The sequence below is a fragment of the Ursus maritimus genome, unplaced genomic scaffold (assembly GCF_017311325.1).
Source record: "Ursus maritimus isolate PB19 unplaced genomic scaffold, ASM1731132v1 scaffold_12, whole genome shotgun sequence".
Lineage (NCBI taxonomy): Eukaryota > Metazoa > Chordata > Mammalia > Carnivora > Ursidae > Ursus > Ursus maritimus.
In genome coordinates this window covers 21761513-21775137 of record NW_024423564.1, presented here as the reverse complement: position 1 = coordinate 21775137, position 13625 = coordinate 21761513, and the positions used below count along the sequence as shown (strand labels likewise).

The following is a 13625-nucleotide window of genomic DNA, read 5'->3' as shown; positions in this document are numbered from 1 at the left end:
GGGGGGGGGGGGGGGGGGGGCTGGCTGGCAGAAGCCAGGTCCCTGCTCCGTTACTCTTTTCTGGGTTTCCCATCCCTTCTGCTGGCATTCTGAGCTGTCAGAAAGCTTTTCTAGAATGACAAATCTCTAACATTTATCTTTTGATGTTATTTATATTGTCCACAAATAATATACAGAAGTAGCAAATCAATATATAAAAATGGGATATAGAGTTCTGCTTTGAAGCGAGAATTTTAGGAAATGCTCTTTATCAATAAGCATCTCCTGTAGGGGTTTGTGATTCTATGTAATTAGCCCCAGAAGGCCTCTTTATTGTCCTATGTAACCGACAGTTGGCTGTAACGAAATGATAAAGAACAGAAAGAGGGTGTTTGTTGGTTTCTGTTTGGTTTTCATAAACATGCCTGATGTGTCATCTGACTGCAACCTCATATTAATGCGTCTTTCATCCAGTGACTTGAAAACCTTCAAAAACATTCATTAGCAGACACTTTGATGAGGTTAGCAGGCTTTCAACCTCATACTCTTACCATATTAGTCTGAAGACATCCATGAGAATCATAGAGCATTATATTACCCCTGGGCCTCTTTACAGAGGAAAACATCTACAAATGCCAGTGCATTTCTAAGTCCCTGAGATGTAATTGGCCAAACAGATCCTGAACCTGTCTCTGTGCCCAGCTATAGAAAAGGGCAGAAGCAGGAGGAAACCAGCATTTGCTGAATGCTTGCTATTTCTTTTACTCTTTATTATATCCTGTGAAATAGCAACATTGCCCAGATTTCTAAATGTTTAATTGCTCCAGGATTCCATCCTAGGAAGCCCTGACTTTCTAGGAAATCTTATTCATTCCTATGGCTATAAATACCAACTCCCAAATTTATTTTTTTAACATTTTATTTATTTGAGAGAGTGAGCATGAGACGGGGGCAGAGGGAGAGGGAAAAGCAGACTCCCTACTGAGCAGGAAGCATGATGTGGGGCTTGATCCCAGGACACTGGGATCATGACACGAGCCAAAGGCAGATGCTTAACCGACTGAGCCACCCAGGTACCTCACCAACTCCCAAATTTATATTCAAACCCGGACTTCTCTGAGCTCCTGACTTTTATATCTAGCTGTTTTCTCCATGTCACCATTGACTGTCTCGAAGTTACCACCTCCCCCGCCAATCTCTTTTCTACTACCTCCCAGATTTCTGTCTAACCATTTGTGTTCACATCTTCCCAATTATTCACAAACACTGGAACCGCCCTTGACTACTCTCTCTCACACCCCACATATAATGTATCAGAAAATCCTGGCAACTCTTCCTTCAAAATATTTCCAGAATCTTATCACTTCTCCCCCTTCTACCAGCAACTGCCTTGAATAAGCCACCTTCATGTGAAGTATGGCAACTGACCTCCATGTTTCTCCCCCAACCCCCACCCCAGTCTGTTCTCCACACAGCAGCCAATGTAACCGGCTAAATTTCAGGTCATAACCTGTTTGTCCTCTGCTCAGAACTCCCCATGGTTCCCCAAAGGCCTCGCCATGCATTAGGCCCCATATGATCTAGTCACCCACCACCTCTCTGACTTCATTTCTCACCACTCTCCTCCTTATTGCCTGTGCTCTTTGAGTTTTGTAGTTACTCTTCCTTCTCTTGGAAGCACACTTCCCTTGAAACCCTCACATATCCTTCTCTCGCTTCTTTCATGTCTCTGCTCAAATGACACTTTATCACTTAGCCTCTCCCTGACCACACTGTGCAAACAGTGCCCCTTCCCCAGGCACTCTTCATCCCCTTTTCTTTCTGGTTATAGCCCTTATCCTTTTTCTTGGAAATATTTTTCTTCATAAATAAATGTGTGTGTGCACAGATATATACACAAAAAACAAATATGTGTGTGTGTGTGTGTATATATATATACACACACATATATACACACACATATATGTAAATATATACGTACATACATTTGCAGGAATTGGCAAACTATGGCCCAGGACAAAATTTAGCCCTAGCTTATTTCTGTATAGCCACAAGCTAGGAATGGTTTTTTTACTACTTAAGGGATATGAAAAGAAAAACAAACCCAAAAAAAGATGACTATACAACAGGAATTGTATGGGGCCTGCAAAGCCGAAGATATTTACTATCCGGCCCTTCATAGAAAAGGTTGCCAGCCCCTCTATTAGTGTATTGTCTGTGTCCTCCCACTAGAATGTAAACTCCTTGAGAGCAGGAAATTTGTTTTATTTGCTGTCATATCCCTAGCAGATAGGATTGTGCCCAGTACAAAATAGATGCTAAACAAACATTTTTGAATGAATGAATGAAGATAATGAGGCTTAGCAAGGTCTGCTGACTTGTCTTGGGTCACATAGGAAGTTGGAAGATGAACCAGTATTTAAACCCAGGTCCATCCAGTTCCACAGGTGAATCCTGCAGTCTAAGAGCTACTTGCAGCAATGATTTGACTATCCTCATTGTCTACTCAAAGGCTCCTCGTTAGACTGCCTCAAACATGCTATTGGGTAAAGGACCCTGTGAGACAGGGTGTAGAAGGAGAAAGACACACAGTGTATGGCAGAAAAACTTTAATTAATTATACCATAATAACACTTACATCTAATATCAACCATATTCAATGTGCTTTTATATAGATCCCCTCTTCTTAGCTTCACCAAATTTCTGTATAAAGTAAGGCAGGTACTATATTCTCATTGTACATGTTACAAAACCGAGTTTCGGGGAGGCTAAAGGAATAGGTTCTCTCAAGTAGTGAATAGCAGAAATGGAATAATCTAGATCTATCACTTTTAGTATAGACCTTTCCATTCTACCAACCAACATATATCCCTACAACTCTACTGATAGGCAAACGTGGTACCATGGATGGAGATAGATTTTTTTTTAATTTAAATTCAATTAGTTAACATATAGTGTATCATTAGTTTCTAATGTAGAGTTCAGTTTTTCATCTGTTGCATATAATACCCAGTGCTCATTACATTACGTGCCTTCCTTAATGCCCATCACCCAGTTACCCCATCCCCCATCCGCCATCCCCATAACCCTGTTTGTTTCCTAGAGTTAAAGAGTCTCTTATGGTTTGTCTCCCTCTATGATTTCATGTTATTTTCCCCTTCCTTCCTCTATGATCCTCTGCTTTATTTCTTAAATTCCACATATGAGTGAAACCATATGATAATTCTTTCTCTGATTGACTTATTTTGCTTAACATAATGCCCTCCAGTTCCATCCATGTCAATGTAAATGGTGAGATATCATCTTTTTTGATGGCTGAGTAATATTACATTATATATATACCACATCTTCTTTATCCATTCATCTGTCCATGGACATCTGGGCTCCTTCCATAGTTTGGCTATTGTAAACATTGCTCCTATAAACACTGGGGTACAGGTGCCCCTTCAGATCACTACATTTGTATCTTTGGGGTAAATACCCAGTAGTGTAATTGCTGGGTTGTAGGGTAGCTCTATTTTCAACTTTCTGAGGAACCTCCATACTGTTTTTCAGAGTGGCTGCACCAGCTTGCATTCCCACCAACAGTGTAAGAGGGTTCCCCTTTCTCTGCATCCTTGCCAACATTTGTCGTTTCCTGACTTGTTGATTTTAGCCATTCTCACATGTGTGAGGTGGTATTGCATTGTGGTTTTGATTTGTATTTCCCTGATGCCAAGCGATGTTGAAATTTTTTCATGTGTCTGTTGGCCATTTGTATATCTTCTTTGGAGAAATGTCTGTTACATGTCTTCTGCCCATTTCTTGACTGGATTATTTGTTTTTGGGGTGCTTAGTTTGATAAGTTCTTTATAGATCTTGGATACTAGCCCTTTATCTGATAAGACATTTGCAAATAACTTCTCCCATTCTGCAAGTTGTCTTTTGGTTTTGTCAATGGTTTCCTTTGCTGTGTAAAATCTCTCTATCTTGATGAAGTCCCAATAGTTCATTTTTGCCTTTGTTTCCCTTCCTTTGGAGACGTGTCTAGCAAGAAGTTGCTGCAGCTGAGGTCACAGAGGTTGCTGCCTGTGTTCTCCTCAAGGATTTTGATGGATTCCTGTCTCACATTTAGGTCTTTCATCCATTTGAGTCTATTTTTGTGTATGATGTAAGAAAATGGTCCAGTTTCACTCTTCTGCATGTGGCTGTCCAATTTTCTCAACATCTTTGTTGAAGAGACTTTTTTCCATTGGATATTCCCTCCTACTTTGTTGAAGATTAGTTGACAACAAAGTTGAGAGTCCATTTCTGGGTTCTCTATTCTGTTCCATTGATCTATAGGATGACAGTGACACCTCAGTAACTTCTAAGAAACAAACGTACTACATTTTACCTGGAGTTCTATGACACATAAAAAAAACTTCCTTAGCTACAAATAGCCAGACACCAATGGCCAGAGGCAGCAGGAAAGTCAGAACTTTGAAACTCTAGCAATGAGTAGGAGAATGGTCAAGCAGACCATATCTTGGGCTATTATTGGTGTGATAATAGCACAAGATTTTTGAACTGCCAGATCCATAATCATCTTAAGGAAGGAAGCCAGGAAAACTGACAATTATCATAGCAGATGCAAATACCCATGGCTGTCACCTCCTGGACTAGTTGCTCTATCTAATCAACCATCCCCTGAGGCAGCTGACTTTAGAGTTCAGGGTATTTGAGAAACTATACATATTTTGTGGCAATCAAGGGTCAGCCTTACTAACTGCATGAGTGCCAGTGGCTGTATGTTTTTATACAGGACAGAAGTCATGACACCACACCCTGATGTTAACTTGAATCTGACATGCAGCTGCACTCTGGTCAATATTCCAGCTCAAAATGTTTGCAACAGTCCAATTTCAAATGTCTGTCTCTTTGTCCTTATAAGTTTCCTTACACTTCATCAGGCCATGTGTGCCTTTTTTTTTTTTTTTTCCTCCAGAAGATGTAGTCTCTATAAACAGCAGCCGCAGAGACCACTATCCTAGGGTTTGTCCATTTCTCACCTCTCTACACTGCTCACTACAATATGGCACCATTCTTAGGAAACTGTAAAATTAAAATGAAGTATCATTTTCAATGACAGGATATGCAGGGTTTTGAAGTGATAGTTTTGATTGTTAAATTAAGTCTAAACATTATAATCTTATAAAGTGTTGATTGGTTAGAAAAAATTCATAATAATGCTTTCTCTGAATAATTTATATGGAGACTTGGGTAAGAAAAATTGGTAAGCTACGTAATAACTACTGATGAACCATTCCTTTTGGTTCAACTTGAAACTTAAGTCTCTTTATAAACGAAAATTTTCTAATTATTTGGAAATTACATTAGCAGTTGGAATGACGAAAATGAGGCAAGGTTCAAATACTTTTTACCTAAGAATTCCCTTTGTCAAAATTGTTGTTTTAACTGAATTGAAGATTGTTAAATCAAAGTCAGGTATTAGGTACCTTCTATGTACTAAATGTGATGGTTAGTGTGATCCTATGTTCTTAAAAGGTGTCTGCATATTTACATGCAATATTCCACGGAAAGTATATATATGGAGAAAATATATTTGGGAACTCTGCGTTTGTACTTTCTTAAGCAGTGAAAAGCATATCTTTCTGTTGTCAGACTTGAGAAAGAGATCCAAGATCTTGAAAAAGCTGAGCTGCAAATCTCAACCAATGAAGAGGCAATTTTAAAGAAACTAAAATCAGTTGAGAGGACAACAGAAGACATAATAAGGGTGAGTATTAACATTTCAAACTATGAGCTCCTCCCAGAATGAGTCCACAAATAGTATATAATTCCTTAAGCTATATCCACATTTAGAATTTGTGTTTTAAACTGTATTAATTATGGGGAATTCTTCTTTCTTATAGTCTGTGAAGGTGGAAAAAGAAGAAACATCAGAAGGTATGTTTTCGAGCAGTCTATTCTGTAGCTAACTATGATATTTTTTACTAAGCCCACAGAAATTTTCCCATTATTATAAATATATCCTAAACACATTTTGAATTAATATTAATTTTACAGAGTCAATTGAAGACATCTATGCTAATATCCCTGACCTTCCAAAATCCTACGTGCCTTCCAGATTAAGGAAGGAAAGAAATGAAGGAATAGAAGATGATGAACAAAACAGAAAAGGTATATGAAAAATCTGTCTCCAAAGGCAGCTTCTCAAATTCAGATTTTACAATGTCAGATATTAGCAACTTGCTAAGACATCCAACGCTTCGGGTGAAGCAATGGTCCATTTGACAAAGTTCCAAAAGGTATTTGAGTCACTTGTACTGGTAGGGATAAGGGGGTTACGTATTTATGCAAACTAGGTAGAGACAAAAAAGGTCAAGTCTTGAAAGAGACAAACTCTTAAAAGCAAAGCTCCCCTGCTCAAAAATCTCTCTCCCCAAGTACTCCATCTTGGGTTACTAAGATCCTTTGTGAAAATAAAAATATCCTCTTGAGAAGTTTAGACATGATTTACCCCCACGTGGGAATGATTTTCATAAAACTTATACTTCAAAGCCTCCGGACAAAATGAAGGCTTGTCTGGGGGCAGAGAAGAAACCTTTGAAGTTTAGACTAGAAAAGGAAGTCACACTCTATATGCAGGGAGCAGTCATTCATTTAAATATTCAACAAATATGTAGTGACCACGTTTTACATGGCAAGCTCAGTTCTTGCACTAGGAATCCAGGAGTGAATAAAACAGCCATTATCTCTGCCCTCTTGGAGCTGACATCCTAAAGGAGAAAATGGACCAAAAATTGAGTAAATGCATAAAATATATCATATGAGGGTATGAAAATACTAAAGACTAAAGCAGAGGAGGACAGGGAGAGTGGGGATGGTGGTGGGGAGGGGGGCTGCAGTTTTAGTTGGGTAGCCAGGGAAGGCTACTGAGGAGGAGGTATGGATCCAGAAGGGTCCAAACAGGGAGGTGGGAGGTCACAACGGAAGCAAGCACTGCCACATTGTAATTTGGCCCAGATTCCTATTAGCTCTTAAAACCCCAGTCATAAGGAATTTCCCACGCTGTGAAGCAGAGCTCAACTACCCAGCGCTCTCCAGTTCGGTTGTTTTCAGTTCAGCTGATATGGCTCTATTTTTCCCCCTACTTGAAAATTGGAGTGAAAGAAACCGAAAAAGAAGACAGAAGGAGAAGCATGTGATTCTAACCTCCCTCCTCCCTCTTCAATAGCAGTTCTACATTTAAACAAGCTCCCTGCTGTGAAAACTTTAGAACACTCCTCTATAATTTCAGAGGCTGCTGGCCCACACAGCAAGGATGTGACCTAAGAACACGCACTGTGCCAGGCCTTTTACCTGCTGCAATGCCTAGTGCGACGTAGTCCTAACGAACCAAGAGGTCTGATTCCTCCCATTGACTAATGTAAGAGTATAATCCGTCTTTTTGGATGTATTAGTTACAAATAGAATATTTTTCGGTTTCCCAGTGAAGATCCTAACTGTTTGGAATCATCAGCTTCTCTTCTCCAACCAACTTTTCAATCCCATTTTTCAGTCATCCCAGGCATCCTTACATAAAAACCTATGTCATTACCCTGTTGGCCATTATCCAACTAAGGAATAAAATCAAAAGTTAAAAACAGACAACATCTCACATAAAAGAATATCAAAGAGTATATTTAGCATAAAAATACAGTGAAAGCAGGCTACTTTAGAAGAGAAAAAATTTAACTAAATCAAAGATCAAATTTCTCTCTCAACAGCTTTGTATGCCATGGAAATTAAAGTCGAAAAAGACTTGAAAACTGGAGAAAGTACAGTCCTGTCGTCAATACCTCTCCCCTCAGATGACTTTAAAGGTACAGGGATAAAAGTTTACGACGACGGGCAAAAGTCAGTATACGCAGTGAGCTCTAATCACGGTGGGGCGTACAACGGCACCGATGGCCTGGCCCCAGTGGAGGTGGAGGAACTTTTGAGACAAGCCTCCGAGAGAAACTCTAAATCCCCAACAGAGTATCATGAGCCTGTCTATGCCAATCCATTTTGCAGGCCTACAACTCCACAGAGGGAGAAGGTAACTCCTGGACCAAACTTTCAGGAAAGGATAAAGATGAAAGCTAACGGACTAGGTAAGGATATGAATGAATCCATGCACAATCTGGACAATGGGCTCCCAGAAGGGAGGGGCAACAGTTTCAATCATGTCAGCCCCGTTCGGCCGACACCTCAACCCCGCTCAATGACTCAACAAGCTGAGGAGATGCCCCACACCCTACCACAGCAGCTGATGACTCCTTGGGAAGAATCCAATGCGATGCAGGACAAATATGTGGCCTCTCCAAAGGCAAGACTGAGTCCCAGTGAAGCACTAGCTGCCAAGTCAAAACACCAGGATTCTTCTGCTGCTTGCCAGGAGGATGAGGAAGACATTAGATATAATATCGTTCATTCCCTGCCTTCTGATATGGCCGATTCAGAACCTGTGACGATGATTTTCATGGGGTATCAGCAGGCAGAAGACAATGAAGAAGAAAAGAAGCTTCTGGCAGGGTATGACGGGATCATCCATGCTGAGCTGGTTGTGATTGACGATGAGGAGGAGGGTGAAGGGGAAGCTGAGAAGCTGTCCTACCATCCCGTAGCTCCCTACAGTCAGGTTTACCAGCCAGCCACACCAACGCCGCTTCCTAGAAAGAGATCAGAAGTTAATCCCTGTGAAAACACAAACCACAAATCTCCCCACAAAAATTCCATATCCCGGAAAGAGCAAGAAGAAAGCTTAGGCAACCCGGTTCAACACTCTCCGCTTGACGTTCAGATCGCCGGAGATGGGACTGAGGACCCGTCCTTAACAGGTAATGAGAACAACAGGGCTTGCCACTGCTGCTTAATCATGTGACAACCTTCCTTTTCTGTTGTTAACACACCCTCTTGCTTTCAGCTTTTTTGACCACCTCATAGACTAATACACGCTAAGGGTTGGTTTTTTTGTTCATGCTGACCTGAATTATTGCCGCTGTAACTAAAGTGATTAAGTCACTTCAAGAGAGAAAATGAAAAAAATAATTGTTGCCTTATTTGGATAGTGCATTGACTGACCTTACAAACTTGAAATTTGTCTTCTGTGGCAGTGTGGCGCTGTTTGTGAATGTATTTGGATCACTAAAATGTCGGATCATCTACGTTGTGTCTTTTCCCACCAGAAACTGATGCCAGCTACTTGTTTGTGCCTCTTTGTTATTTCAACTTCTTACCTAAGTTAACAAGTTGCCTTAATTTTGCAAGAGAAAACAAGAAACAGGTTTTATTTTCAGGGCGATATATTATTACTTTGCTATATCTTGTTTCTCTATACTTTTATAGTTTAACTTTATTTCCTTAATTTTTCTACATTTTAAAATAGAATGTCAATTTATTTTAATTATCTATAACATTTAACTTACCATAGACTTCCTGAACTTAACAATTTTTTCTATTTTCTATATATTCACATTTCTCATTCTCTATAGTTGTATAGCTATCTAGCTTTTTTAGCATTAAATGGAAAACTTTTCTACAAAAGTGATAGCTCATCAATTTAAATTCCTTATTATCACTCGAATATTGTATTCTACTCCTCGTTTACAAAAAAAAAAGACAAATAAGAATCTGACAAAATCAATTATAATAGCTGTACTTAACCTTAGCTAAAGACCTACGTCAAATTACCCAGACATCTAGGTTCTGGGCGTGTGAATGGGATGGTAAATTTTAAATGTTTCTAATGGACAGATTCTTGTTAAAAAGCAATAAATATTAAGTCCCAGCTAATTCAGCAAGCAGGACTTGATAATTCTATAGAAGTGTGGTAGTACTTGCGCAATTCAGGAAGGTTCTTCTGCAACCCATAGGCCCAATCTGGGGCTGCCAACAATACAATGAAATGGACTTCTTCCATTCTTTTAAAGAGTTAAATTAGGCATACACTGATATTTTAATTATCTGAAGAATTTCTAACCTCTTGCTAAGTGTACAGTTATCTTCCTCAATCAGAGTTGAGTGATGTGTCCCCATAATGAAAACCTGCTAAAATTAAACATTTCTTTCCATTTTGAGAATGAATTTTGTTTGCTGATCAAATTTTGCATCTTAAATGCATTTTTAAAACAACAACACAGTAGACTTAGAAAAGAGAAACACTGATGATGGTCAAGAGCACTAACATTAGCCACCATAAAACCTTCCATTTTTGAACTTGGATGTTAGCCACCTCCCCCCAAATGCCCTTATTCCTTCTCCCCTACCCATGTCAACACATTTACCCCATAGAAAAAGACAGGAAGTGACTAACATTTCCAGACAACACTAATCATGCCACTGAACTAAAATAATGAAAACAGGAAGACCTTTTCCAGACAAAGTAACAATGCAAAGTTCCGTACTATCAATCAAAGCATATTATAAACAGAATGCTCCAAATTCCTTGCCTTCTATCATGATATTGTTTTACATTTCTGTTTTCCAATTCAGTGCATGGATCAGAGAGCTGATATTTTTTTAAAGGGGTTTTTTAAATAAGCATATCATATTGACATATGCCCTCACCCTCAGGAGGCATCCACATACATAGAACATAGAGCCACCTGTGCAGTTCACTTTCACAAGCACCATGTAGGTTAAGCATCTCCCCCGACACCCCAAAAATGCTTTTTGATACCTGAAAATCCATCATTTCAGTAAATTCCTTTATTCATGGTATAGGCCCCCTGCTAAAATATTCTTGGTAGGCATAATAGTTAAGAATTATTAGTCTCTTAGTGCAAATGTTGTGAGAGCCTTATCTAAGAGCAATTTTGAGCTTGGAAAAGAGCACAGAGGAGAAAGAAAGAGAGGGAAAAGTGGAGCCTGGAAGTCCAGATGTCTTAGTTAAAACCTTTGAACAGGTTAAGACATGACAAGAAAATTCAGCGAAGTTATGTCCATCTGCTAAAATAAATATAACAGGGTCATGTTCTAAAGTATAGTTCAATGGCAGGCACATCCACCAATGAGTGGCCCCAGTAAGATTTTACTGGGACTCCACTACTATTCCCACCAACTAGGCAACTGGCTTTCTTTGGTAGTTAGTCCTCACCAACCTACTCTTGTATTTCTTCTAGCTCTATTCACCCCTCTTAGATATGTCAGCGGCATTTCATGATGACAGAGGTAGGGAACCTCAGCTCCGAGGGATTCACATGCTATTGGTGTCAAAATTGCCAACCTGTGGCAATCATTAGGAGCCAAGGAATACTGAGAATAAGAAGGCAAGCTCTCTTCCACCAAGTTCAACCAGCCAAAACAAAATGTCTGAATTGCTGTAGGGGGAGGAGGTAAACATCAGAAAAAGAGCAGAAAGGAGAAATAAAAAGAAAAGCTGATGGCCCAGGTATTTTACCTGCTACGCCTCCCTATTGCCAATATGCTCGGGCCCCACATGTCTACTTGAAACTCACACCATCTACTTGCCACAGGCCTAAAGAAAAAAAATAGCAGACTCTAACAACCTAGAATTCCCTTTTTTCCCTTAAGAAATGGAACAGTGAGCTGCTGGATCCCCTCACTCCTAAGGATGTCTTTCAAGAACTTCATTGAACTGCCCATAGCACAAATGCTGTGTCTGATTTACCAAATCTCAAACTGAGGAATAACTGTAAGGAGGAAGACTTTCTCCCTGCCTTAAAAGAGACCTTTAAAAAGTCCCTTAAAATGGACTTTTCCCCTGCTCTCTTTTTTGTATGGCCACGGTAGAGGTCCATAAGATCCAAGAGTAGAAAATATAAAGCCTTGCTTTCTGCCTTCAATTCACCTCCTGCCGTGGAAGTACAGTCCTCTCCTCAGGCTTCTCCATCCAACATCTCCCAGCAATAGAGACCATCCTCCTGGCTACAGAGTAAAGGAAATTCTCTCAGCTGGTCCTAAATTCAAGGAAATATTCTTGACCCTGACATTAGAAATGACCATTCCCCATAAGATTCCACAGGAAAGAATGCTCCTGGACTTCATTTAAATGAAAACATTTCATGTAAGTAGAATAACAAAAGAAAAGTAATTATAGTCTCATTACAGTATTGGATCCCCCATCACTTCTCATATTTGTGAAAAAGAGCTCCTTAGAGATGGGGTCATTTTATTTGTTAATAGACAACTAATTATATGACTGGAAAATGAGAGAACAAGCCTTCCCTTTTTTTATTTTTTTCATTAAATGAAATCTTGCAATCAATTAAATAGCTGACTCTTGGGCCATATTTGCACATGAATACAACGATCAGTGCCTTGAAAGCAACTTTCAACTTTTGGAACATGACTGAGGCAGCTCTACCCTGAAGTCCTAAGTATTAAGAGCATGATGCCAGAACATTGGAGGAGTGTTACGAATTCTAAATCTACCTTAAAAAAAATAGTTTCTACATCATATTTATCATTAGCAGTGGAATATGCTCAAAAGATATACTATCATTTGAAAGTATACTTATAACAAATACCGACAAAGACATAATTTTATAATTACTCCAACTCTTAATAACTGGTTCACATTTTTTCACTCACAAAGAAATATGTTTCTGACATTCTATATCCAAGGATGGAGCCCCCTGGGATAACCAAGTTTGATGACTTAGATGATAACTCAACCATGAATTAAAGTTAATGTCAGTGCCTTTTTTTAGTAGTGCATAGCTCAGAAATAGGCACAAAATATGGTCATTGATGTATAGGAATTTATCTAAGGCTAATAGTGAAATTGCACACTAATCCTCTATTGACTCAATTTATGCTGTTTTTGCCCTTCTAATTTTTCTAATCTTTATAGAAATAGGTTCCTTCTAGTTTTGAACCTGCTTCAGCCCTAGTTAACCATAGCTTATTATTTCTACTATCTTTTTGTGCTACTAAAACAATGCTCACATTGTTGGATAAAATCATCTGAGGTATGTTTCAAACTTTCCTGCATTCTATGAAATGGTCATTTAGAGTGAAAACTAAGCTCTTTTTTTATAACTCTCTATTTTTTTTTTTTTTAATTTTCAGCTTTAAGGATGAGAATGGCAAAACTGGGGAAAAAAGTTATCTGAGAGGTGTATCATCTACCTAAACATCCTTTGGAGAAGAAACTAAGAAACATTTGCCAACTTCTCTTCTGGGTATTTTGTTTCTTTTTTCCTGAGACTCCAAAAATTATAATTATAGCCATATTAAGCCATGTGAATAAGCAGTAGTCATCATTTGTGAAAAATCCCAAAAAAGCTAGGGAGAACAAACGCTTAACTTTTCCAGTTTCTTGACACAACTCAGTGCGGGGGAGAAACCAGCATATTTTTATTGTATTGATACCAAAGCATTTCTAATAAGAGTGTGTTAAATTTAAGAATAAAGTTATTTAAAATAGCCTGACTATATTCTATTAACTGACACGGTAATTTTGCCAATACAAAGATTGAAAGATCATAGAAAGCCATTGCAACCTCATCACAGAAATATTCATTTTCAACCCTAACAAGTAAACATGACATCCCAAATCTACAAGGCATTAAGACAACTGCATCCTCCCGCTAAGGACCAGTTGATTTGGTCTTTGCATCCATCCCAAAGGTGCATGCAATAATTAACCTCATATTTTGGGACTAGATTTGTAG

General features: G+C 39.0%; 1 protein-coding gene across 1 annotated transcript in view; it reads left to right on the top strand.

Moving 5' to 3' along the window:
• PALMD (palmdelphin) overlaps positions 1-13377 on the top strand; it is a 48804-nt gene extending 35427 nt beyond the window's left edge. Inside the window, exons 4-8 of the mRNA XM_008697676.2 lie at positions 5623-5737; positions 5874-5907; positions 6028-6141; positions 7731-8825; positions 13021-13377. Coding sequence (XP_008695898.2) covers positions 5623-5737; positions 5874-5907; positions 6028-6141; positions 7731-8825; positions 13021-13064 — 1402 coding nt within the window. The 3' untranslated portion in view covers positions 13065-13377. The remainder of the gene's footprint in view (positions 1-5622; positions 5738-5873; positions 5908-6027; positions 6142-7730; positions 8826-13020) is intronic.
• The last annotated feature ends 248 nt before the right edge of the window (positions 13378-13625 follow it).